We start from the raw sequence: 27,836 nt of genomic DNA on the forward strand, positions 1-27,836 counted from the left end.
GCTGACGGGGACTGGCCCCCGCAGCCCTGACCCCGCTGACGGGGACTGGCCCCCGCAGCCCTGACCCGCTGACGGGGACTGGCCCCCGCAGCCCTGACCCGCTGACGGGGACTGGCCCCCCGCAGCCCTGACCCGCTGACGGGGACTGGCCCCCGCAGCCCTGACCCGCTGACGGCGACTGGCCCCCGCAGCCCTGACCCGCTGACGGGGACTGGCCCCCGCAGCCCTGACCCGCTGACGGCGACTGGCCCCCGCAGCCCTGACCCGCTGACGGCGACTGGCCCCCGCAGCCCTGACCCGCTGACGGCGACTGGCCCCCGCAGCCCTGACCCGCTGACGGCGACTGGCCCCCGCAGCCCTGACCCGCTGACGGCGACTGGCCCCCGCAGCCCTGACCCGCTGACGGCGACTGGCCCCCGCAGCCCTGACCCGCTGACGGCGACTGGCCCCCGCAGCCCTGACCCGCTGACGGGGACTGGCCCCCGCAGCCCTGACCCGCTGAAGGGCGGGGACTGGCCCCCGCAGCCCTGACCCGCTGACGGGGACTGGCCCCCGCAGCCCTGACCCGCTGACGGGGACTGGCCCCCGCAGCCCTGACCCGCTGACGGGGACTGGCCCCCGCAGCCCTGACCCGCTGACGGGGACTGGCCCCCGCAGCCCTGACCCGCTGACGGGGACTGGCCCCCGCAGCCCTGACCCGCTGACGGGGACTGGCCCCCGCAGCCCTGACCCGCTGACGGGGACTGGCCCCCGCAGCCCTGACCCGCTGACGGGGACTGGCCCCCGCAGCCCTGAACCCGCTGACGGGGACTGGCCCCCGCAGCCCTGACCCGCTGACGGGGACTGGCCCCCCGCTGCCCTGACCCGCTGACGGCTATTTGCCACCGCAGCCCTGACCCGCTGACGGCTATTTGCCACCGCAGCCCTGACCCGCTGACGGCTATTTGCCACCGCAGCCCTGACCCGCTGACGGCTATTTGCCACCGCAGCCCTGACCCGCTGACGGGGAATGGCCTCCGCAGCCCTCTCTTGCTCACAGGGACTGGTCCCCGCAGCCCTCTCTTGCTCACAGGGACTGGTCCCCGCAGCCCTGACCCGCTCACAGGGACTGGTCCCCGCAGCCCTCTCTTGCTCACAGGGACTGGTCCCCGCAGCCCTGACCCGCTCACAGGGACTGGTCCCCCGCAGCCCTGACCCGCTCACAGGGTCTGTACCCTGCAGCCCTGACCCGCTGACAGCTATTTGCCACCGCACCCCTGACCCGCTGACAGGGAATGGCCTCCGCAGCCCTGACCCGCTCACGGACTGTCCCCCGCAGCCCTCTCTTGCTCACAGGGACTGGTCCCCGCAGCCCTCTCTTGCTCACAGGGACTGGTCCCCGCAGCCCTGACCCGCTCACAGGGACTGACCCCCGCAGCCCTGACCCCGGTCACAGGGTCTGTACCCTGCAGCCCTGACCCGCTGACAGCTATTTGCCACCGCACCCCTGACCCGCTGACAGGGAATGGCCTCCGCAGCCCTGACCCGCTCACGGACTGTCCCCCGCAGCCCTCTCTTGCTCACAGGGACTGGTCCCCGCAGCCCTCTCTTGCTCACAGGGACTGGTCCCCGCAGCCCTGACCCGCTCACAGGGACTGGTCCCCGCAGCCCTGACCCGCTCACAGGGACTGTCCCCCGCAGCCCGCTCTCGCTCACAGGGACTGGTCCCCGCAGCCCTGACCCGCTCACAGGGACTGTCCCCCGCAGCCCTCTCTTGCTCACGGGGACTGTCCCCCGCAGCCCTGACCCGCTCACGGGGACTGGCCCCCGCAGCCCTGACCCGCTCACCGGGACTGGCCCCCGCTGCCCTGACCCGCTCACCGGGACTGGCCCCCGCTGCCCTGACCCGCTCACCGGGACTGGCCCCCGCAGCCCTGACCCGCTCACGGGGACCGGCCCCCGCAGCCCTGACCCGCTCACGGGGACCGGCCCCCGCAGCCCTGACCCGCTCACGGGGACCGTCCCCCGCAGCCCTGACCCGCTCACGGGGACCGGCCCCCTGTGGCACTCACACCGACTTGCCCCCTGCAGTCCTTTCCCGCTCACAGTGACTTCCCTCCTCAGTCTTGACCCGCCCATAGCGACTTGCCCCCTCAGTCCTGACCTGCTCACAGCGACTTGCCCCTCCTTCCTGACCTACTCACAGGCACTTGTCCCCTCCGTCGTCACCAACTCACAATGAATTGTCCCCTCAATCCTGACCCACTCACAGCGTCTTGCCTCCCATCCCTCTTACACAGGTCACCCCTTGCTCAGAAATGGTCCCAATTATCCATGAACCGGAAATCCTGCCCCCTGTGCCAGCTCCTTAACCATGCATTCATCTCACCTATCTTTCTATGAATTAACTCTATAACATGTGGCACTCATGGCAACCCATAAATTATTACCCTCGAGGTCCTCCCTTTCAGCCTCTTTGCTAACTCCTTGTACACAGTCCACAGGATGTCATCCCTCTTTCTGCCTATGTCATTGGTACCAACGTGCACAGTGGCCTCTGGCTGCTCACCCTCCCCCTTAAGAGTTTCTGGCAACCAATCAGAGATGTCCTTGACCTTGGCAGCAGGGAAACAACACGCAGCCCTGGTGTCTCAAATGTGGCTGCAGAATCTATGCCCCCAACGAATGAGTCTCCAACCACGTCCGCTAACTTGGATTTGCCTGACCATGTCCCACAGCAGGGTGGTTTGTACCATGGACCTGGCTACTGCTGGTTGTATAACTGACCCAGTTTAGTTTTAGATCAGTGTTAACCTTGGTTTAGTGGATAGCCAAGCACGTGAGTCGTCTACAATACAGGAGAAATACATTCTTAAGCTCACGGATTCTGTGACAGTCAAGGACAAGCACTGAATTGTTCTAACCTCATTTCCAACACCTGGCCCATAGCCTTGCATGGCTTGGATAGCACTTGCATGTTTAAAAAAAAAAATAAATGGAAGGATGATGTGAGGGTAAGGACATGGAATTTTTTTGATATGGTCATATTCTCTCTTGTTGGAGCTGATTGCTGCTTAGCACTTGTATGGCGCAAATGTAACTTAACCTTTATCAGGCCAAGCCTGATAGTTGTCCAAGTCTCACTGTATTTTCTCACCGTTGACTTCACTGTTGGGCCTAACCAACATTTTGTACATACCCTGCCTATTCTGAAACTCTATCACTTAATATTAAGTCTAATAAAGACAAGTATCCAATGTGCCTTCCAAACCACTTCAACAACCTGGTCCATTACATTGGGGGATCAACAGGCATGCACATCAAGATCCTGAGATCCCTCTGATCATTGGTGCTTGTGAGGTCCCTATGATTCATCATGGGCTCCAAAATCTGTCTGTGCTGTGTCACCTGATCCTTATCCTGTTTGTCCTTCCATGAAATAATGTTCACAAACGCTTCTCAAAAATTCTTCCCAATCCTACTTTTTGCAATCATGATACAAGTGAGCATAAACTTGGAACACTACAGCAACAGGAATGTGCCCGTTGGGCCAAACATGACAACAAATGAAATAATCCCTTCTGCCTGTCCTTGATCCATAGTCCTCCATTCCTTACCTATTCGCGCACTTAACTATAAGTCCCTTTTAAATGCTTTCATCGTATCTGCATCCACTACCACCCCCGGGCAATGTATTCCACACTTTTAACATGCTCAGTGTGAAATATTTGCCCCTCACATCTCTTTTGAACTTCCCCCCTCTCAGCTTAAATGCATGCCCCCTAATAGTGGACACTTCAACTCCGGGGGAGAAATTTTCTGACCGTTAGCTGTATTTATGTATCTCCTAATTTTATAGACTTCTATCAAGCCTGCCCTCAGCTTCTACTGCTCCAGAGAAAACGAAGAGTTTTCCAGCTTGTCCCTCTCGTTCATACCCTCTATTCCAGTCAGCATGCTGGTAAATCTCTTCTGCACCCTGTCCAAAGCCTGCACGTCCTTAGTGTAATGTGGCGGCCAGAATTGAATGCAATACTCTGTGTGGTCTCACCAAAGTCTTGTAAAGCTGCAATGTGACATCCTGACTCTTGCACTGAGTTCCCCTATGAATAAAGGCAAGCATGCGATATGCCTTTTTGACCACCCTATCTACTTGTGTGGCTACTGTCAGGGAGTTATTGTCTAGGACCCCAAGATCCCTCTGGACATCACTGCTGTTTGGGGTTCTACCATTAACTGTGTATCCCTTTCCTTAACACTTGGTCTCCTAAAATGCAACACCTCATGCCTGCCCAGATTAAATTCCATCGGCCATTTCTCCGCTCGTGTTTGCAATTGGTCTGTATCTTGCTGTGTCCTTTGACAACCTTCCATGCTGTCCACAAGTCCACTGGTCCTTATATCATCTGCAAACTTACTAATCCCCCGTCTACATTTGCAACCAAGTCATTTACACATATCACAAACAGCAGAAATCACATCGATGCGGAACACCACTCGTCACTGAGCTGCAGCCAGAAAAACAGCTTTCCACCACTGAGACGGCAAGAACTGTACATGCTGGAAGAACGCAGCAGGTCAGGCAGCATCAGAGGAACAGGAAAGCTGACATTGTTGATGCTGCCTGGCCTGCTGTGTTCCTCCAGCCCTATACTGTGTTATCTTTGTTAGCCTTCCACCGCTACCGTCTGCCTTATATGGGCAGGCCAAGTCACCATGGATCTCATGGATCTTAATCTTCTGGATGAGCATACCATGAGGGACCTTATTGAAAACCTTCGTAAAATCCATGTATATATGTTATCAACTGTTCTACCCGAATTGATCACCCTTGTCACCTCCTTGAAAACTTCAACTGACTTGGTAAGACATAACCTGCCTCGCATAATACCATGCTGGCTGTCCCTTATTAGCCCATACTTTTGAGACATGAGACACTCACCAGTCTGTAGTTTCCTGGAAAGTCCCTGTTTTCCTGCTTGAACAGAGGAACGACTTTATCCACGCACCAGTCTCCGCAACCCCTCCAGTGCTTGGCAAGGATATCAGATCCTATTGAAAGTAGTGCGTTGATGCATTTGTATCACGATTGTGTTTTGTTTCAGTCCTAACATTCAAAGCAGTGTAAGAATGTCTTTGTGCAGCAGGCGAGGTGTGATGAGACTGAGCCTTCATACAATTGCAAGATGTTGAAAATTTGCCATTATTTATGAAAACAGTGATAAATTTCCACGATCAACATTTCTGTTACACTGCAATGATTGTCCCGTGGCATGTAAAATCAGAAAGATACGATAAAATGAGACTGGGTCATATGCAGGGAGAATGTTTGCCTTTCATGTTTATAGAAGTAGTGAAATATTTCCATGAATCTAAGAGTCACTTTTCCGTTCATCGAAGGACACAATCATCGCCTTGGAAGCTTCATCACGATGCTAGTTTGCATTTCTGAAGAGGGAAGAAGAAATCAATATGCAAATTCAATTCCATGGTTTTGGAAGTCCCATTGAGAACACGATTCATTTGCGCCGGCATAATGCTCTGACCGAGAAAGAATTGAAGGTGAGTTTGTAGTTTGGAAGATCGCAGCAATTTATGCATCAAGTTCTTCATCGATAACGTTCCATTGCTTTCAAACTGCATTTTCCACTCTGCGAGATAATAACTGTTAGAACAAGCAACAGGATGGGTAGGTGGTCTATGGGGAATGCAATGTTACAAAACCCAATCCATTCAACAACATATTTCAGATATGTCAACAAATTAAATATTCCAGCACAGGATAAAACAAGGAAGATGAGAGTGAGGAGGCAATAGTTCTGATGACAAAAGAACAGAAATTTACCTTTCTCCATTCGAGCAAAAAAGCAGGCACACAATTAAATAATCATCTAACAATGCACGTGTGCAACAGAGGCTCCAGGGGGAGTAAAAATGCCGAATTGTTGTCATGCGTGTTGCTGAAAGGGTGATTGAAACAGATTTTGTGGTAAATTTGAAGAAATACAGATAATGCATCTCAGGATGTTGGAGAAGGAACATTTATGGACTGAGGCAAATTGTATTGCCCTTTTCAGGAGTTATTAGGTTCATAATGAATTGAAAGACTTTCTTCCGTGCTGAAAGCTTTAGTTTAGTTGCAGCTGGATCGCAATTTCTGTTCGTGGTAGTATTTAGCAAACTGTTAAAAGTGAATGTCACTGCACAGAATTCCAAACATGACTCCAATCAGTAGAGAAAATATCCAAGGGGTATGATGAGTTGTATCCTCTCATGTTGAACAATGCAGCGACAGCTACAATGGAGGCACTGATGATAATCTTCCAAGAATCCTTAGATTGTGGAAAATTCTCAGAGGATTGAAAGATTGTGAACATAACACCATTATTACAAAGATACTTCGACAAAATAGTAAGGCAGTATTGCCACTTTAGGTGAACCTGGGTAGATGTTCATGCCGGCAATGAAAGATGAAATAACAGGGTACTGAGTGTGCTATAACATCCTACAGAGTTAACATCCTTTTATAAAGGGGAAATAATACTTGACAAACTTGCTGCAGTGCTTTGAGAAGGAAACAAACATTACTGACGAAGGACCACCAGTTGATGTGGTACATTGAGATTTCAACAAAGCATTTGATAAGGTACAGCTCAGAAGGTGTCTCAAAAGAAAAGAGACCATGTGTTCAAGGGCAGTATGTTCGGATGGACAGAGGACTGCATCGTAAATAGAAGTAGAGTCGTAGCAGCGGGATGGTATCTTAGAAGTCGTGTACGGCCACAGAGTGAATGCTGCATAGGCCGAACACCTCATGTTGACTGGGTTGATTTCGGAAATGGCGGAGGGGATTGCTATGCTTAAGAATGTTGGGCGGGCTGGGACGACATTCATTGGAGTTTATAAGATTGAAACAGATCTTATTTTTTCAACATTTAAGATGCTTAAGAGGCTTGATGGTGTATATCTGTAGAGATTACTCCCATTTGTGAAAGATTTTACGACCAGAGGCCACATTTTCAAATTGGTTGCCTCTTAATTTAGGGGAAGAATTAGTTCTTTCAGGTTGTAGCAATCTATTGAACACTTTAGCAGAAAAGGTTTTAGAGGTATTGCCATTAATTATATGCTCGGCTGAGATGGCCAGGTTAATTTTTAAATCCAGGAACAACGACAATGAGAAAAGGGTAGTCTTTACAGTGGAAGATACTTCAAGGATCCCCTTATTACTACAGAATACAGGGAGGAATTAAACACATCACTACCACACCATCAGTACCATGAGAGAAATAGCAGTAGACAATCTGATGGAGTAAAAGCAGATTAGACTCTTTGCCGTGATGGTTGACTTTCTAAGATTCTAAACAATGAGCTTCAGAGTCGGTGTATGCATTGATTGTAATTTCCCAATAAGTTTTAGATTCGAGAGAAGCATCTGAGGGCTGGAAAAATGCTGATGTGACATCCCTATTTAAAAAGGAGAGAGGCAAAAAGAAGATAACTACAACCGAACCATCCTAACATCTATTGTTGGAAATATGTGGCAATCAGCGATGAAGAAAATAGTAGCAGGACATTTGGAAAGTCATAATCTAATCAAACAGAATCACCATAGCCTGATGAAAGAGAAATTATGTCTGGCTAATTGTTTTGGTTCTTGGAGGAAGTTTTGGAAGGAGAATTAATAGAGGAAAGCCAGTAAATGTGTTGTGTTTGGACTTGGAGAAAGCATTTGAGAATGTACTCAAAAGTAATAAGCTGAGAGCTGAGGTTTTGAAGGTCGTGTATTGCTAGGGATCAGTATGCTTTGCATGTTCTGGAAGGAGAGATCGCATCTAGAGTGAATGTATATTTTGGTGGCAATGTCTGTGCAGAGTGTAAGAGGTGCCATTTGCTTGTTTTTTTTTTGCCTGTTAGTTCATAAGCATTTTATTTTGAAACAGGGTAAATTGAAGCCAGAATCAGGGACCCAGAGGGTGAACCAGGCTCATTGTTTGGTGATAGCTCGTGGTTTAAGAATCTATTATCGGGAACTTTGAGATTGAAACTAAGTCGGAGAAATATTTACAGGCTACAAACTAAAAGACCAGAATGTTTTTAAATCAAATTAAAATCGAAGTAATTGAAATGGAGATGCCAGGCCAGACGATGATTTATACCTACGTGACGGGGGAGTGGTCATACCCCATACTCCAGCTCAGGGTTGATGAACTAGAACCTCAGTTTTGACCAATCAACAAATCATGCGGGGGAGAGTTACCAGGGAATGCTGTGCTTCAGGAGGCAGTCAAACACCTTAGATTAACTAGCTGAAACTCGGTCAGTGGCCAGGGACGTGAGAGTGTGACAAAGAACAGGGCAGGTGGAAGGATCCAGGATGTAGTGCAGATGGAACCTTGGCCTTTGATCTTATCTAACAGCTTTGAGATTCTTTCTTCGTGTGTGGATGAGAGTGCAGGGTATAGGGAAGATGAGTAAGCTGACTGTAGCACTGTGGTACAGGGGGGACATTCAGGAGGGGATAAAAAGTGTAATGTAGTTATAATCAGAGGTAGTATAGTTTGGGGAATGAACACTGTTCGTTGTGATGAGGATCGAGAGTCTCGAAAGTAGTGTTGCCTGCCTGGTGCCCAGGTTCATGATATTCCATCTCGGCTACAAAGGAACTTGAAGTGGGCGGAGTAGAAATCCAGCTATTGTGGTCCACACAGGTACCATTGATATGGAAGAAAGAGGAAAGAGGTTCTGCTGAGGGATTATGAGCGCTGAGGTGAGAAAGCAGAACCAGAAATGTAGTAATCTCTGCATTCTTATCTGAGCAATTTGGCACAGTGTGAAGAAAATTCAAGATGTAAATGCATTGTTCAAATGGTGACATGGCAGAAATGTGTTTGAATTCATGGGACATTGGCATGGGTATGGGGAAGGAGGGAGTTGTTCTGGTGGCATAGGCTCGACAAGAATCATATGGGGACAAGTATCCTGGCAAAAGACAGAGCTAGGTCTCGGGGGTAGAGCGTTAAAATAAAAAGTGTGGAGCGGGTGAGCGCAGTTGCATGGAAAATTATGGAAAAAGTTAGAAGCTGGTAAGTGCTCAGCAAAGTTTCCAGAGCAAGTCATAGGACCAAAAGTATGGAAATGGTCAGGACTCTGACTTCAGGTGCAGCAGATAAGAACGGTGGCCGAAAATGGCGGACTGAGGATCTTGTATTTAATTGCAGGGAGTGTATGAAACAAAGTGAATGAGTTTGTGGTGCAGATTGATCGCTCTGGGTATCACAGAGACATTGTTGTTGGGAACTAAATATCCAATGATTCATGTCCTATAGAAAGAACAGGCAAATGGTCAGAGATAACCAAATGTGGAGCTGGATGAACACAGCAGGCCAAGCAGCATCTCAGGAGCGCAAAAGCTGACGTTTCGGGCCAAGACCCTTATACTTCAGTAAACGTCAGCATTTGTGCTCCTGAGATGCTGCTTGGCCTGCTGTGTTCATACAGCTCCACACTTTGTTAAAGTGGATTCTCCAGCATCTGCTGTTCCCATTAGCACTGATAAAAATGGACAGAGATAACAGGGTTGGCTTGTCGGTAAGAAATGAGGTAGCGCAGAAGGAACCACAGGTCTTGAGCTTGTTTACTCATGACTTTGAGGAAAGGGGTGAATGTACGGTGGCTAAATTTGGAGTTGACTCAAAAATATTTAGAAAGACAAGGCATGACAGAGAAACAGAGATTTACCAGGATGTTAGATAATGAAATGTGAGGCTGGATGAACACAGCAGGCCCAGCAGCATCTGAGTAGCACAAAAGCTGACGTTTCGGGCCTGGACCCTTCATCAGAGAGGGGGATGGGGTGAGGGTTCTGGAATAAATAGGGAGAGACGGGGAGGCGGACCGAAGGTGGAAAAGTCCCTCTTCCACACCTACACAGGCCCCGAACCCCACCTCATCCCCCGTTACATTGATGACTGTATCGGCGCCGCCTCTTGCTCCCCAGAGGAGCTCGAACGGTTCATCCACTTCACCAACACCTTCCACCCCAACCTTCAGTTCACGTGGGCCATCTCCAGCACATCCCTCACCTTCCTGGACCTCTCAGTCTCCATCTCAGGCAACCAGCTTGTAACTGATGTCCATTTCAAGCCCACCGACTCCCACAGCTACCTGGAATACACCTCCTCCCACCCACCCTCCTGCAAAAATTCCATCCCCTATTCCCAATGCCTCCGCCGCTTCTGCTCCCGCGATGAGGCATTCCACTCCCGCACATCCCAGATGTCCAAGTTCTTCAAGGACCGCAACTTACCCCCACAGTGGTCGAGAACGCCCTTGACCGCGTCTCCTGCATTTCCCGCAACACATCCCTCACACCCTGCCCCCGCCACAACCGCCCCAAGAGGATCCCCCTCGTTTTCACACACCACCCCACCAACCTCCGGATACAACGCATCATCCTCCGACACTTGCGCCATCTACAATCTGACCCCACCACCCAAGACATTTTTCCATCCCCACCCCTGTCTGCTTTCCGGAGAGACCACTCTCTCCGTGACTCCCTTGTTCGCTCCACGCTGCCCTCCAACCCCACCACACACGGCACCTTCCCCTGCAACCGCAGGAAATGCTACACTTGCCCCCACACTTCCTCCCTCACCCCTATCCCAGGCCCCAAGATGACATTCCACATTGGCAGATGTGCAGGTGAACCTCTGCTTAATGTGGTATACTGCATCCACTGTACCCGGTGTGGCTTCCTCTCCATGGGGGAAACCAAGCGGAGGCTTGGAGACCGCTTTGCAGAACACCTCCGCTCAGTTTGCAACAAACAACTGCACCTCCCAGTCGCAAACCATTTCCACTCCCCCTCCCATTCTTTAGATGACATGTCCATCATGGGCCTCCTGCAGTGCCACAATGATGCCAGCCACCCGAAGGTTGCAGGAACAGCAACTCATATTCCGCCTGGGAACCCTGCAGCCTAATGGTATCAATGTGGACTTCACCAGTTTCAAAATCTCCCCTTCCCCAACCGCATCCCTAAACCAGCCCAGTTCGTCCCCTCCCCCCACTGCACCACACAACCAGCCCAGCTCTTCCCTTCCACCCACTGCATCCCAAAACCAGTGCAACCTGTCTCTGCCTCCCTAACCTGTTCTTCCTCTCACCCATCCCTTCCTCCCACCCCAAGCCGCACCCCCATCTACCGACTAACCTCATCCCACCTCCTTGACCTGTCTGTCTTCCCTGGACTGACCTATCCCTTCCCTACCTCCCCACCTATGCTCTCTCCACCTATCTTCTTTTCTCTCCATCTTGGGTCCGCCTCCCCCTCTCTCCCTATTTATTCCAGAACCCTCACCCCATCCCCCTCTCTGATGAAGGGTCCAGGCCCGAAACGTCAGCTTTTGTGCTCCTGAGATGCTGCTTGGCCTGCTGTGTTCATCCAGCCTCACATTTTGTTATCTTGGATTCTCCAGCATCTGCAGTTCCCATTATCTCAAAATAAAGATGCACCAGTTTACAAATGAGATAAGAAGGAATTTCTTCTTTCAGAGCGCTGAGTGTCTTTGGAACTCCTGACCAATAGATATCTATGATGGAAAAGTCCGAAAGCACGCATAGGACTGAGATAAATGCATTCTTGGCAAGTTTTGGGGGTTCAAGGGTAACGGTGAAAGGACAGCAAAGTGGGTATGCAGAGTGTGACATGAACCATTATCCTATTGGATGGAGGATCAGGTCAAAGGACCTATTTCTATTGGCCATGTCGTCTTAAACGATGATATTTGGTAACTAGAAGGACAAGAACGAGAGGTAAATGGGGACCCATCAGCAGGATGTTCCTATTCAAGCTACTGATGATCCTGAAACTGAAATATATCTCAGTTCCTTCATGGTTAAAATCATGAAACTGACTTCCTAACAGGATTGTGAATCTAGTTACACAAAATTGACTGCAGTGTTTCAAGAAGCTAGCTCATCCTGACTTTCTCGAGGGCAACTAGGCCCAGTGCTGTCAACATTTCGGAAATGAATTCAAAGATGATGCGTTACATTTCTAGAACGAGCCAAGGTACATTAACTTGATGTTGCAGGCAGTTTTGGTGGTCTGTCAAGACTTGAAACGATCTCTAACCCAGGCTATGCTGTTTCAAAAAATTCAAGTCATTGGGCTGCAGCATTGAGCTGATTCCAATCGGTTGTGGAGCGTTCTTTTCCTCTAGGATTTGAAATATAATGTCCTGGCTGCTGCAGCAATGCGTTGTGAGTGTGTGTTGCATTTTAATTTGAATGGAAGAGTTTTAAAAACAAAAGCCTGCCTTCACAGGCAAATTCCAAGTTCTGAAGCATTTTCAATAATTTTCGATTTAATAACGATGGCCCAATTAGTGTTCCAAAAACAGAGTTCTATGATTGAGTTAACAGAATTCAATTATGCGAGTAGAGAGAAGGTGGTGGGAGCTTAGTACTTGAACAGCTGTTGCCGATGTGCTGTGGGTACTCTCAATGTCATGACAGAGCGAAATGCAGGGTTGTCACACAGGAATCCTATCTTACTTTTGCCCTTGTCCCTCTAAATGGAAGTGGTTGAGAGTTGGAAAATGCTGTTGATGGATTTTGGTGAATTCCCTCGCCTTGTGTGTAGTTCGCAAGTGCACCCCCTCGTGTGTGTTCAGATTAATTTCCATTTGCCACACAAATCAATCTGACCTGCCTGTTTTCATCACCCTGCAATCCTGGGCTCTCCTCATCACAAGTTACCATCTCAGCGATTTTCATATGTTTCACAAACTTAGTGATCACCCCTCGAAACATTTAAGTCTAAATCATTCTGATATAGCACAGCAGTGAGCGCTCGAACAATAATCCCTCCAGAGCCTCACTGGACACAGACTTTCAGTCACGAAACATGGATCAACCATAACCTTCTGCTTCCTGCCAACTCAGCCCATTCTGAATCCAACTTACCAAATAAAATCAGAGTCATCGAGCTGTAGAATATGGAAATGGACCCTTTGGTCCAACTTGTCCATGTCAACCAGATATGCTAACTAATCCAGTCCCATTTTCCTGCGTTTGCTACATAGCCATCTTAACCCCCCTCATTTATATCCCCTTCCAGATGCCTCACAAATGTTGTAATTTTCCCAGCCTCCACCACTCCCTCGGAGAATCAAGTGTGGAGCTGGATGAACACAGCAGGCCAAGCAGCATCTTAGGAGCACAAAAGCTGACGTTTCGAGTGGAGACCCTTCATCAGAAAAGGGGAATAGGGAGAGGGTTCTGAAATAAATAGGGAGCGAGGGGGAGGCGGATCGAAGACGGTCAGAGGAGAAGATCGGTGGGGAGGAGACACGCGACGTAAAAAGGCCGGGATGGAAACTGTAGACGAGAGTATAGGTGGGGAGGTAGGGAGCAGATAAGTCAGCCCGGGGGGGGACGGACAGGTCAAGAGGGCAGGATGAGTTTAGTACGTCGGAAATGGAGGTGGGTCTTGAGGTGGGAGGAGGGGATAGGTTAGAGGAAGAACAGTTTAGGGAGGCGGGGACGAACTGGGCTGGTTTTGGGATGCAGTGGGGGGAGAGGAGATTTTAAAGCTTGTGAAATCCACATTGATACCATTGAACTGCAGGGTTCCCAAGCGGAATATGAGTTGCTGTTCCTGCAACCTTCGTTTGGCATTATTTGTGGCACTGCAGGAGGCCCATGTTCAGTTTGGTTATGACTTTTGAGGAATGGATGGTCCCTTGGAGATTGAAATTGGAGAAAGATTTCAGGACTTTTTCATGTTCTTGTCTTTCTGTTGCGCCCCTCGGAAAAAAGCAATGAAAGTGCCGTTAATTTTTTTGCATGACGAGCTGCTGCATACTGACAGGTCTCACACCATTAACATCACCTTGTCCTTGTGGATATGGATAAAGTTCTCAAAGCTGACAGAAGATTGAAACCTCTTGGATTATGTGACGATGGTACGTTTCCTTGCGTTTAAAAAAAAAATGCTTGCAGCTTAATGAGCATAATATAGAGCACAGTGGCTCTGGTTAACACTGCTGTGTCAATTCCACCCTTTGGTGACTTTCTGTGTGGAGTTTGCACATTCTCCATGTGCCTGCATGGGTTTTCTCCGGGTGCTCGAGTTTCCTCCCACAGTCAAAAGATGTGCAAGGTCGGTGGATTGGCCATGCTAAATTTCCCAAGGTGTTCAGTGATGTGTCGGTTAGGTGAGTTATAGGTGGATGGGTCTGGGTGGGATGCTGTGAGGGGCAGTGTGGACATGTTGGGCTGACGGACCTGTTTCCACACAGTATGGATTCTCTGATTCATGATTCTATAATTTTACTGAGCGCAAAGGTACAATATTAACTCGTCATATTTGTCTCACCTCTTTACATATTGACAAGAAAGCTTTCATGTCAGTTTCTATGCATTTGCAACGTGTCTGCTGTCTCTAACAAGGCTGACTATATCTCCTTCTCTGATGCACATCTCCTGTCCCCTGACACTGAGAGGTGACACTTGCTTTTCATTCAGTACAATCAATAAAACAATAGCCTCCATATCAGATCCAGCGGCTTCTCTTAACGCACAGACGCTGTTCTTTTTTTCCTCCAGGTATTGACCACTCATCATTTCTAATTCCTCATGTCATCTCTCTCTCATGCTCCCTCTCTCTCTCAGTCTTTATCTCTCCTCTCCCTGTTCTCCCCCATCACTTCACTCACAGGCACAAACAGAAGTTCACAGTCACACGATGTTGCACATGCATATCCTGTCCCTCATGCACAAACACACTACACACACAAAAAAAAAGTCAGGAACACAGTCTCTCACAAACACACTCTGTCACATTCTCACTCATTCATAGTCCATACCGCCACACAGTCGTACACGGTCTTGCACACATTCTGTGGCACACTTGCATGCACTGTCACAGGATCTTTTGCCAATGCTGTTACTCTCAAGTACACACACACTACCACAAATCTCTCCCTCACACACTTACACTTGCAAATTCGCTTGCTGTCAAGCTCACTCACTCTTAGAGACACTCTCACTCCCTCATGCATGCTGTAACACTTCCCTTCTTGTGCTAACTCTCTTTCACACACTCTTGAGCACAGTCACTGGCACACACATTCTGTCATGCGCACACTCACGCTTTCATGCACTGTCTTTGCACTCTTGAACACAATCATACACTCACCTCTCTCTTGCACACAGTCAATTTGATTTGAGTCGTCATTGTCACATGTGCCCAAGTACAGTGACAAGTTTTCTTCTGCATGCAGTATAGACAGATCATACCATACAAGGCGCATTAGTGAAATGGAACATAGCGACAGCTGCAGAGAAGATGCACAGAGAGCGAGATCAAAATTAGATTTAAACTTTTCAGTATCCTATTCACATGTCGAATAACAGCGGTGAAGAAGCTGTTCTTGAATCTTTTCACACATGTATACAAACTTGTTGACACCTTCCCTTCAGAAAAAGGGAGAAGAGAGTGTAATTGTGGGGTGAGAAGGGCCTTTGATTATGTCAGTTTCTTTCCCGAGGCAGCAGGAAGTAAAGGTGGAATCAACGAATGGAAGGCTGGTTTGCATGATGGACTATGCTGTGTTCATGACTCTGTAGTTTCTTGTGGTCTTAGGAAGAGCTGTTGCCAAACCATGCCGTGACATGCATCCAGATAGGATGCTTTCTCTGGTACATAAATGAAAGTTGACCTTGTGGACACACCGAATTACCTTAGCCTGCTGGGGAAATAGAGACATTGGTGTGCGCTTTTGCCCATTGCGACGATCTGGGTGGACCAGGAGAGATTGTTGGTGATCGACACTCTCAACTATCTCCACCTCAGCAACATCTCTCTCACTGCCTGATGCAGGCGCTCACACACTCTCACATTCTGTAGCCTATTCTGTTTGTCTGTCTGTCTCTCTCTGTCTCTCTCTCTCTCTCTCTCTCTCTCTCTCTCTCTCTCTCTCTCTCTCTCACAGTCTCTCTCTGTCTCGCGCTCTCTGTCTCTCTCGCGCTCTCTCTGTCTCTCTCGCGCTCTCTCTGTCTCTCTCTCTCTCTCTGTCTCCACCCACCCACCCCCCCACCCCAGCAACCCCTCTGGCTTTGTCTCTCTCTCTCTTTCTCTCTCTCCCACACACACCCACTATTTTCTCAGTCTTCCATGGTATCTGAATTGTTGGAAGAATTAACTTAGACTGAGCGTGGATTTTCTCCCAATATAGTTATGACAAAGCAGAACCAATTCTGCCTGGAAGAAGAAAGGCAGGAGCATAATAATTAGGGATTGTTTTGCTAGAGGAACCGTGCTGTGATATGCATCCAGATAGGATGCTTTCTGTGGTACATCAGTGAAAGTTGCCCTTGTGGACACACGGAATTGCCTTCGCCTCCTGGGAAGTAGAGACAACGGTGTGCTTTTTTGCCCATTGCGATGATCTGGATGGACCAGTGAACTAATCTAAGCCCATCCCCCCGACACGATCCCATTATCATCCATATGCTTATCCAAGGACTGTTGAAATGCCCCTAACGTGGCTGAGCTAACTGCATTGGCAGGCAGGGGGTTCCACATCCTTACCACTCTCGGAGTAAAGAACCTGCCTCTGATATCTATCTCAAATCTATTACCCCTCACTGTTTAGCTGTGCCCCCTCATACAAGCTGATGTCATCATCCTCGGAAAAAGACCCTCACTGTCCACCCGATCTCATCCACTTGTCATCTTGTATGTCTCTATTAAATCCCCTCTGAACCACCTTCTCTCCAATGAGTACAGACCCAAGTCCCTCAGCCTTTCTTCAGAAGACCTTCGCTCCACACCAGGCAACATCTCCTCTGCACCTTTTCCAATGCTTCCGCATCCTTCCTGTAATGGGGCAACCAGAACTGTACGCAATATTCCAAATGAGACCGCACCAGCTTTTTGGACAGTTGCAGCATGACATCACAGCTCTGGATCTCAATCCCTCTGCCAATAAAACCTAAAAGACCTAAGCCTTCTTCACAGCACTATCAACCTGGATGGCAATTTTCAGGGATCGACATAGATGGACACCCTCTGCACAGCAACACGACCAAGAATCTTTCCATTGACCCAATATTCTGCCTTCTTATTATTCATCCCAAAGTGAATCACCTCACATTTATCCGCATTGAACTCCATCTGCCACCTTTCCGCCCAATTCAGCAGTTCATCCAAAGTCTACCGGTAACCTGCAACATTCTTCCACATTGTCCACCACTCCACTGACTTTAGTGTCAGCTGCAAACTTACTAACCCATCTACCAATGCCTCCGTCCAAGTCACTTATGAAAATGACAAACAGCAGTGATCCCAAAATAGATCCTTGAGACACATCACTAGGAACCAGACTCCAGGCTGAATATTTTCTATCAAGCACCACTGGTTGCCGCCTTAGCCAAAGCCAGTTTCTAATCCAACCTGCTAAATCTCCCTCAATCCCATGTCTCCATGTTTTCTCCAATAGCCTACCATGTGGAACCTTATCGAAGGCTTTACTGAAGTCCACGTACACCACGTCAACTGCCCGACCCTCATCCACATGCTTGGTCACCTTCCAAAATTACTCAATGACGCTTGTGAGACACGACCTGCCCTTGACAAATCCATGTTGACTATCTCCCATCAAATTGGTGCTTGCTCGATGATTATAAATCCTATCTCTTATAATCCTTTCCAAAACATTTCCTACAACAGACGTAAGGCTCACTGGGTTTGTAATTACCTGGGGCATCTCTACTGCCCTTCTTGAACAAGGACTCAACATGTGCAACCCTCCAGCCTTCTGGTACTAAACCTGTAGACAATGAGGACTCAAAGATCAAGGCCCAAGGCTCCGCCACCTCCTCCGTAGCCTCCCAGAGAATCTGAAAGTTTCGAAGGATGATGCGTTGTATCTGGAGGTTGGTGGGGTGGTACGTTAGGACGAGGGAGACTTTGTTTTGGTTGTTGTTGTGGGGTTGGGTGAGAGGGATTTGTTGCAGGAAATGCTGGAGACACGGCCGAGGGCGTTATCAACCACCGAGTGGTGGAAGTTGTGGTCTTTGAAAAATGAGGACATCTGAGATATGCGGGAATAGAATACCTCATCCTGGGAGCGCAGATGCAGAGGCAAAGGAATGGGGAATTGGGGATGAAGTGTTGCGGGAATATGGTGGGAGGAGGTGTATTCTTGGTAGCTGTGGGAATTGGTGGAGTTGAAATGGATATTTGTTTCTCAGTGGTTGGAAATAGAGAGGTCCAGGATGGAGAGAGAGGTATCAGAGATTGTCCAGGTGAACTTCAAGTTCGGGAGGAAGGTGTTGGTGAAGTGGATGAACTGTTCGAGCCCCTTGTGGCAACACGAGCGGTGCCGATACGGCCATCGATGTAACGGAGGAAGAGGTGAGGTTGAGGGCCAGTGTAGGTACGGAAGAGGGAGCGTTCCATGTAACCTCCAAAGAGGCAGGCATCGCTTGGGCCCATGTGGCTACCCTGGCCACCCCGTTTGTCTGTTGGAAGTGGGAGGAATTGAAAGAGAAACTGTTGAGGGTTGTTCAAGGACCGGAACTTCCCCCTCCTCAGTGGTCAAAAATGCCCTCGACCGTGTCACCCGCATTTCCCACACCTCATCCCTCACACTCGCTCCCCATAATAACTACCAAAACAGTGCCCTCCTCGCCCTCGCGTACCACCCCACCAACCTCCGGATTCAATGCCTCGTCCTCCGACCCTTCTGCCATCTGCAATCCGACCCCACCACCAAAGACGTTTTTCCCACCACCCTCAGGTGACTCCCTGATCCGCTGCACACTCCCCTCGGCTGCATCCAAAACCAGCCCACCTATCCCGTCCTGCAACCTCAAACCCCACCCCCATTTCCTACCTCCTAACCTCTTCCCGCCCCCGAGACCTGTTCGTCCTCCCCGGACTGACCTATCCCCTCCCTACCTCCCCACCTACACTCACCTCGACTGGCTCCATCCCCACCTCTTTAAGTTGTCTGTCTCCTCTCCACCTAACTTCTCCTCTATCCATCTTTGATCCGCCTCCCCCTCTCTCGCTATTTATTTCAGAACTCTCTCCCCCTCCCCCTTTTCTGATGAAAGGTCTCGGCCCAACATGTCAGTTTTGGTGCTCCTAAGATGCTGCTTGGCCTGCTGTGTTCATCCAGCTGCGCACTTTGGTATCTCTACATCTCTTAACAACCTCATTAAGTGAGTTCTAGAGAGAACTGTGCAGGGTAGACTTTGGGTTTATCATTCTAACTTGTCAGTCCTGAAAGATGAAAGTTGGTTTGTGTTGGATGTTTGTCTCATAGCTACGAAAGATACACTGAAAGGATTTTTCAAATCTTTTGTTGAGAATTGTACCCATTTAGTCCGTAATCCTTTTCCTTTTTTAAAGCTTCCTTGGTAGTGACAAATTTCAAATATCTGCGGAATTTTATTTGGCTTTGTATTGGTTCTCTGTGATTATCTGTCAACGACTCGACGACCTGCTAGCTGATTACAGAATTTATCATTGATGTGCTTCAGTCTTATAATATATATCCCAATTTCAGGAGAAAGTCCAGAGAGACCTTTTAAAGGAAAGGGGTTTCGAAAGAAAATCTATCGATCAAAATCATGAATAGTTGATAAATTATTTGCATTTCATATTTTCAGAACCTACCCCGGAAGAGAGAGCCCAGAGAATTGCCAAAGCTGTCCGCAAACAGTCAACAGAAGTGAAGGAAAATTGGGAGCAATTGAAAACCCGTGCAAGCAACTGGCAGAAACAGGTGGAAAAGGCATTGGAGAAACTTCAAGAACTGCAGAAAGCTCTGGATGATCTTGAGGCTCATGTGATAACAGCTGAGGGGGTCCACACTGATTGGCAACCTGTGGGTGACCTGCTTATTGACTCATTGCAGGATCACATTGATAAAACCACAGTAAGTGCAATTACATTACACTTCACTTATGAACAGATGTAACCACAATGTTGTATGGAGACGATCAGTAATATGAGTACTTCAGTAATATTGATTGAATGGTTGTTAACTTAATTTGCAAATTAAAACTTAGTTGAGCATGCCTTCTGATGATATCACAACATGAATATCAGTATAATTGAGGATTTTATTAGTCAGTGACATCAGCTGAGTTATCTGCTTGTTGCCATGTTATCAGGGTTAAAGGTAAAGTCTTAGCACGCCATTTGGCGACTCCTTGGAGAGAGACAACTGGTTATGATTTAACCTGAAGATGACCACGCCTCAGTCAAGTAGAGCGGTTGAGGCGAAGACCCTTTGTGGTAAGCTCACTGGTATGGCAATTGAGCCCTCTCTGCAGGGCATCAGTCTGCATCAAAAACCAACCGTTCAGCCAACTGAATTTGAATAGAGTTTAGGATTGGAGAGCAATCCATGCAATTATTTTTTTTAATGAATGTTTCTCACTGAGACTCTCTCACTGGCAAACTTTTTAAAAGCCAGCTCAGCCATACAGGCGAGATCAGTTCCTGATCTCAGCTGAATTTTTTGACCTGGGGTGGGTCTGCGTTCGGAGTTCAGTGATTGGAATGAATTCTCATTAAGTTAGCGAGAGGGATACTGCACGTGAATAGATCGATGTTTTGAGCAGAGGATGAGATATGAGCAAAAGTTTAATTGATGTGGAAGACCAGCCACAATCATCATTGACGGTGGAGCAGGCTCGAGCGTCCATGCAACATTGTGCTGCCGCTATTTGACTTGTTCTGTGGAAAGGAAGGAAAATGGTCAAAGTGTCAAAAATGATGAAGACCACATCATTCTACAACCTCAAAATTTGATTGTGTTCAGCATATTATCACTCCTGGTACCCCTAAATCCTGGTCTATCATCTCAGCAGCTCGACTCTGCCCATAAGCTGGTTACTTGTGACATTTTTGAGGGATCTTCCCAAGTCTGAAAATCATTTTTGTTTTTGTAGAATCAGAGTTGGCCAGTGTGGAAGGAGGTCGTTTGGCATATCATAGCTCTTTGAAGTAACTCCCCAATTCGTCCCCCTCTGCTTGGCAATGACTTCAACCACTGATAAAATCTCTTTAATGGAGGGAAACTTTGGAGGCGTCTGAAAGGAGTTTTCACGATCCCAGAATACAACTGAGCCTTATTAAGTTCTTAGTTTTGACGATCAAGAGCTTGATGAAAGAGGATTGTTTTAAAAAGTGCCTTAAAAGAGGAAACATACAGAGGCTAAGATGTGTAGGAAGTTAGCGAGTTTTGAGAAGATTTGTTGCTCGGGTTGAGGTTCTGGATGTGAGTTTGCTCGCTGAAGGTGCAGGAAGTCTCTTGTTGGGTTTGAAGCCGACACAATTAAATGTTTGGCAACTAGCAGTGGGCCGTTTGAAATCAAGAGTGGGCAAGAGGACATAATTAGACGAGTGCAGATATCCTGAAGTATGGTTGGACTGGTGGAGATTACCAAAATAGCCATAGGCATAGCCAAGGAACGATTTGGAAACAAAAATGAGAATTTAATAAAATTACCATTAATAGTGTCAGTCAGGTAGAAAGTACAGAGAATAGGATTTGGTTCAAGGTGAGACTCGGGCAGTGGAGTTTTAGACGACGTCAAGTTTTCAATGGGCAAATGTGGGACTCCAACAGGGAATGCATTGGAATTGTCAGGTCCAGAAGTGAAGTAGTTCCAGATGAAGGTTTCACTGCTAATGAGCCAAGACAAGAGACAGGTAGGCAGGATTGAAAAGATGTAAAGAGACAGCTTGAGGGATTGCTTGAATGTGTTGTTGGACGTTCATCATGGGATAAACAAGATGCCAAGGTTGTGCTGAGACAAGCGTAATATTACATTGTTGCCAAGGCGGAGTAATGCAATCAGTAGGTAGTGAATAGAGATTGGTGTGGGGACCACAAAGTGGTCTTCCCAGTTTTAAATTGTTATCTCTACATAGTTGCGCAACTTTATGTTCTGTTCAAAAGGCATTACTGACAAGGAAACAGAAGTTAGCCATTTGTTTACTTGTCAATATATCTTGATTTTTCCACCATCTTCTCCAATTATTAACACAACATGTGCACTGTACGAACTGAACCGTTCAAACCTTAAAAGGAAATGTTAAAATTGTGGAATATAAAGTTAAATTTATTTCATTGAAAATTTAAATAAATTACATGAAGGTTTGACCAAGACTGCAAGGAATTAGATGGAACACCAGATGAATAAAACAAGCAGTGGTAAGGTGGTATTAGCTGGATGTTCCTGAAGAAAGAGAACACAGCCAACCTTTCTTCCAGAAGGGGGATTAATTGTGTGGTGTCAGACACAGTCGATTCAATCATTCCTTCTGTCTTTCTTCACTTGACATTCTCATTTTATAAATTTTAAGAAGTTGACTTATTGTCAAGTCACGGTAGGATTGAAAACACATTCTATAACTGTTTGAAGTCAGAAGTCACATGACACCAGCTTGTCGTCCAACAGGTTCATTTGAAATCACACAAGCTTTTGGAGTGCAGCCCCTTCATCAGGTGCAGTTAGTGAGGTGACCACAGAGAGAGAGAGCTTATAAGCAGAGAGATCAAAAGATCATAGAATTGGCGTGAGTGGAGTGTCAGATAATAACTCTATACAGGTGACCAAGAGTGTTAGAGGCAAGTAAAGCGTTTATAAAGTCCATGTCAGTGCTGTGTTGTCATGATAATCAGGCAGCGCAACAGGAATGTACAAAAGGTGACATCTCAGGTCAGACTCTGACTTGTAGTTGAGAGGCTTGTGTTCAGAATCTGTCTTAGAGTTTTCACCTTTATTTCAAAAGCAAGAATTTATAAGATACCACACTGACTGTAACTACAAGTTGTGTGTTTCTTCAACAAAATATCTGCAAACAAACATCCTGGATGAAGACTTGTTATCTGACACTCCACTCACACCAGTTGTATGATGTTTTGATCTGTCTGCTTATCAATTGTGTGACTGTGTGTTTTCCTCCCTGACCGCACCTGATGAAGGGACTGCACTCCGAAAGCTTGTGTGATTTCAAATAAACCTGTCAGATTATAACCTGATGTCATGTGACTTCTGACTTTGTCCATCCTCGTCCAACACCAGCACCTCCACATTATAACTGTTTGGAACCAAGTCAGTGCAACAGGCATATGTCGAACATTTGACTTCGGAAGAATGCCTAGTGCTGAAAAATTCATTAATAACAAAAGATTTCTTCATTGTGCCATCTATCGTAACATGCTGCGTCTCACAGTCATAATGAAAGGATGGCCACTTCAATTTAGCAGGGCCAAGAACAGTTATGGACATTTTTAGCATGGGAGGAGGCCATTCAACCTATTTTATCTGTCCCAGCTCTCTCCCAGCACAAGAAAATTAATCCTTCTCTCGAACTCATTCCACATATTTCACAGAATTGAAATATATAGGTACATATTTAGGAGATTTTAACGTCAAGTGAGCAGTTCTTGCACTTCACCTTGTCACTAAAAATGGAAAACTTGACTTACAAAGAGTGGGTCTTTATTTTGTTCTGTTTTGATGATGAAGCAGATGCAAGTCGAAGTGCTGGAACTGGCCTCTTGAACTTAGCAACTGTTCAACGTGTATAAAATGAATTCAGTGCGCATCTACTAAAAGCAGTTTTATGGAAGGAAAAGGTACCAAAGAAGATTTGGTGTATTGTGCTTGATGCTATTATACGCCAACCTGTGAAAACAGAACTCTACGACTGTGAGTGTTGAGTTCTGAGAGGGGGCTATCTTGTTTGAATGTACATTGCTAAGCCTAGGCCTATTTTCCCAACAGCAAAATTGGTAATCCAGCAAGAAATGGATATTTCTCTCATTTGTTGGCTGTAAGTGTCTGTTTAAAGTTTCCTTATATACAGGTGCTTAACCTGCTTTTACAGTTTGAACATTTATTATGCTAATGAAAATTTTTTGAATGGTTTCACCTCCAGTTTTCCTCTTTATTCATATTTGGTATTTTTTCAGGGTAAGGACTATCTGCAAAATCTGAGATTGGGTTTTGAAAGACAGCAGCCTTTGTTTTGGAGAGATAATGGGAACTGCAGATGCTGGAGAATGCGAGATAACACCGTGTGGAACTGGACGAAGACAGCAGGCCAAGCATCATCTTAGGAGCACAAAAGCTGATGTTTCGGGCCGAGAACCACCTTCAGAAAATGGGGAGGGGGTGCGGGTTCTGGAATAAATAGGGAGAGAGGGGGAGGCGGATGGAAGATGGATGGAGGAGAAGGTAGGTGGAGAGGAGAGTATGGGTAGGGAGGCAGGGAGGGGATAGGTCAGTCTGGGGAGGCAGGACAGGTCAAGGGAGCGGGATGAGGGGAAATAGGGGTGCGGCATGAGGTGGGAGGGGGGATGGGTGAGAGGAAGAATAGGTTAGGGAGGCGGGGACGAGCTGGGCTGGTTTCGGGATGCAGTGGGAGGACAGGAGATTTGGAAGCTTGTGAAATCCACACTGATACCATTGGGCTGCAGGGTTCCCAAGCAGAATATGAGTTGCTGTTCCTGCAACCTTCGGGTGGCGTCATTATGGCACTGCAGGAGGCCCAGGTTGGACGTGTCCTCTCAGGAATGGGAGGGGGAGTTGAAATGGTTCGTGACTGGGAGGTGCAGTTGTTTATTGCAAACTGAGCGTAGGTGTTCTGAAAAGCGGTCCCCAAGCCTCTGCATTGTTTCTCCAATGTAGAGGAAGCCACAACGGGGACAGCGGATGTTTTGGATATTTCTTCAGCATTGATTTTCATTCAGAGTTGGTTCGATTTTGCTGAAGCAATAGACATAACTCACTATGACGTAGACAATGTCAGAGTTAATGTTTCGCGTCCTGTGACCCTTCCTCAGATCTCACTCTTCACTGATGCTGCCAGACCTACTGAGCTTTTCCAGCAACTTCTGCTTTTGTTGCTGATTTACAGTGCCCACAGTTCTTTTGTTTTTTACAACACAGACAAAACTTGATCTCTGCAGGAAGCATGATGCTGCATTCTCCAACTTGCCTGGCCTTTTGTAATATAATATTGTCTTTTTAGGACAGAAGTGGCTTTTTTTTTGTTTTAACTTCTGCACATGCTTTCTATGCAGGTTAAAAGTCTACACCTTTTCAGTTCACTGCAGTGCTGCATAATGAAGACTTGGAACAATTTTTTTTATGAAGTAGAAAATCAGTGTGGTTTGTTTTCCAAAATGTGATGTGTAAGTGCAACACTTAACAGTGTGTTCATCAAACTATTGTTTCCTTTGATCTTTGTGTTGCAGAAATTTCTAGAATCATTTCATATATATTTTTCTTGATATATTTTAGCAGCTTTCCTGGAGCAAGTCTGTTTTCCTTCGGATGAGACGACTTTCAGACATACTCCCTTTATTATGAGATATAATTGGGGTAAAATGAGGAGGATTTTTATTCACTGAGACACACATGACTATATGTTTAAATCATTGGAAAATGCATTCTGTTCGGACTGTCATGTTATCTGGTGTTTGGACCAGGCTTTCCGATTAAATGCAAGTGATTAAGGATGCTAATGATGCCACATGTTATTACAAGAGGAAATGAACTTCCAAGTAAGGATTTTATGCCACATTTATACACAGCATGGACCACGCAGCATGGATGCAGTGACTGAGTGAAATGGGATGCAGTGGCTGTGGGAAATGGGATGCCGTGACGGAGTGAAATGGGATGCCGTGACAGAGTGAAATGGGATGCTCACAGCGAATTGCCCCCTCCATCCTGACCCTCTCGCAGCGACCTGACCCGCTCACACTGACTCGCCCCTGCAGTCCTGACCCGCTCACAGTGACTCACCCCTGCAGTCCTGACCAGCTCACAGCGACTTCTCTCTGCAGTCCTGACCCACTCACAGCGACCTACCCCTCCGTGCTGACCCGCTCAGAGTGAGTTGCCCCTGCAGTCCTGACCCCCCTCACAGTGACCTGCCCCCTCACTCCTGACCCGCTCTGCATTGAGGAAACCAAGCGGAGGCTTGGGGACCGCTTTGCAGAACACCTCCGCTCGGTTCGCAACAAACAACTGCACCTCCCAGTCGCGAACCATTTTAACTCCCCCTCCCATTCCTTAGACGACATGTCCATCATGGGCCTCCTGCAGTGCCACAATAATGCCACCCGAAGGTTGCAAGGACAGCAACTCCTCATCCGCTTGGGAACCCTGCAACCCAATGGTATCTATGTGGACTTCACAAGCTTCAAAATCTCCCCCTCCCCAACTGCATCCCAAAACCAGCCCAGTTCTTCCCCTCCCGCTACTGCATCACAAAACCAGCCCAGCCTGTCTCCGCCTCCCTAACCTGTTGTTCCTCTCACCCATCCCTTCCTCCCACCTCAAGCCACACCTCCATTTCCGACCGACCACCTCATCCTGCCTCCTTGACTTGTCCGTCTTCCCTGGACTGACCTATCCCCTCCCTCCCTCCTCACCTGTACTCTCCTCTCTACCTATCTTGTTTTCTCTCCATCTTCGGTCCGCATCCCCCCCTCTCCCTATTTATTCCACTTCCCTCTCCCATCCCCCTCTCTGATGAAGGGTCTAGGCCTGAAATGTCAGCTTTTGTGCTCCTGAGATGCTGCTTGGACTGCTGTGTTCATCCAGCTCCACACTTTGTTATTTTGGATTCTCCAGCATTTGCCATTATCAGTGGCCTTTCCTCTTTGTCAAAGTTTGTGCAAAAGCAACACGATATGGGGCGGCACGGTGGCTCAGTGATTAGCACTGCAGCTTCACAGCACTGGGGACTCAGGCTCAATTCCAGCCTCAGGCAACTGTTTGTGTGGAATTTGCACCTTGACCCTGTGTCTGCGTGGGTTTCTTCCAGGTGCTCCGGTCTCCTCCCACAGTCCAAAGAGGTGCACGCTAGGTGGATTGGCCATGCTAAATTGCCCATAGTGTTCAGGGGCGTGGGTCTGGGTGGGATGCTCCAAGGTTTGGTGTGCAGTTGTTGGGCCAAAGGGCCTGTTTCCACACTGTAGGGAATCTAAACAATCCTGTTCCCACATCTCCATGTTATAACCCTGCTGAGCACTGCACACAGAGATGTTTGATAACAAAAGGATAACAATAATATTCAAACCCAGTGCTGGAGATGTATTTTAAATACACTGAGGCCAGTGTCGATCTCCAATTCAACTTTTATTTACAAATGAACTGTCTTCAACTTTAGCACTGCCTCATTCAGAGATAGTTGCCAGGGTGTCAGCATCTCTGACCCTCACACGACTTAGCTGTCAGTCAGGGCTCCCTGATTTGGGCTGTTCATGTGGACCAGTCAGGCAACTCATATTCTGTGAGGTTCAACTGGCCGACCTGGTCACAAACCAGTGCGGTGTGTTCATCGAAAATCAAACATGTACTAGAAAGGTACCATTACATACCAGTGCAAACGAAGGCATGAGGCTAAACTGGGGAGGGAAGGGAACTGCTTATTGGGGGTGGCTCAGAGAGTGGAAGAAAATCGAATGGGAAGAAGACCATTTGAGACTGAGGGAGAGAGATGTAATTGCCTGAATGAGGCATTCCAATTGCGAAATGGATTTTTGTGTGTACACCCTGTTCAGTTTCCCCGATCTTAATCTGTCCTCCTCTTTAAATCATTCGTATCTGAAATTTCTGTATCATTTCCAAATGCTCTGTCTCTAATGTTATGCTGTTGAAATTGTTTGAACTGCAGAGATATCATTTATTTGCACAAATGTGTTCAGTGAAATGAGTTGCATGCTATATATGTATTATTCTTCCTGATTCTATTATACGCATACAAATTAAAGTTAGTTCCACTTTTGAACAACAAA

The 27,836-nt window shown here is 47.5% G+C and overlaps 1 protein-coding gene across 4 annotated transcripts; it reads left to right on the plus strand.

Annotated features, from left to right (window-relative positions):
• The first annotated feature begins 5,381 nt into the window (after positions 1 to 5,381).
• Positions 5,382 to 27,836, plus strand: LOC132207727 (utrophin-like). 4 transcript variants are annotated; one of them, XR_009443753.1, is made up of 4 exons: positions 13,880 to 13,952; positions 19,672 to 19,940; positions 23,997 to 25,220; positions 25,330 to 27,836. XR_009443753.1 is itself a non-coding variant. In XM_059643620.1 (3 exons), the coding sequence occupies exons 1-3, from the start codon at positions 12,013 to 12,015 to the stop codon at positions 24,141 to 24,143; spliced, it is 459 nt and encodes a 152-aa protein (XP_059499603.1). In that variant the 5' UTR covers positions 11,998 to 12,012; the 3' UTR covers positions 24,144 to 27,836. The 4 variants fall into 4 exon arrangements, 2 of the variants coding, with proteins under 2 accessions (XP_059499603.1, XP_059499602.1); XR_009443754.1 differs by lacking the exon at positions 13,880 to 13,952 and adding an exon at positions 5,382 to 5,541 and having other exon boundaries at positions 23,997 to 27,836; XM_059643620.1 differs by lacking the exon at positions 13,880 to 13,952 and adding an exon at positions 11,998 to 12,055 and having other exon boundaries at positions 23,997 to 27,836.

The sequence above is a fragment of the Stegostoma tigrinum genome, unplaced genomic scaffold (assembly GCF_030684315.1).
Source record: "Stegostoma tigrinum isolate sSteTig4 unplaced genomic scaffold, sSteTig4.hap1 scaffold_136, whole genome shotgun sequence".
Taxonomy (NCBI): Eukaryota; Metazoa; Chordata; class Chondrichthyes; order Orectolobiformes; family Stegostomatidae; genus Stegostoma; species Stegostoma tigrinum.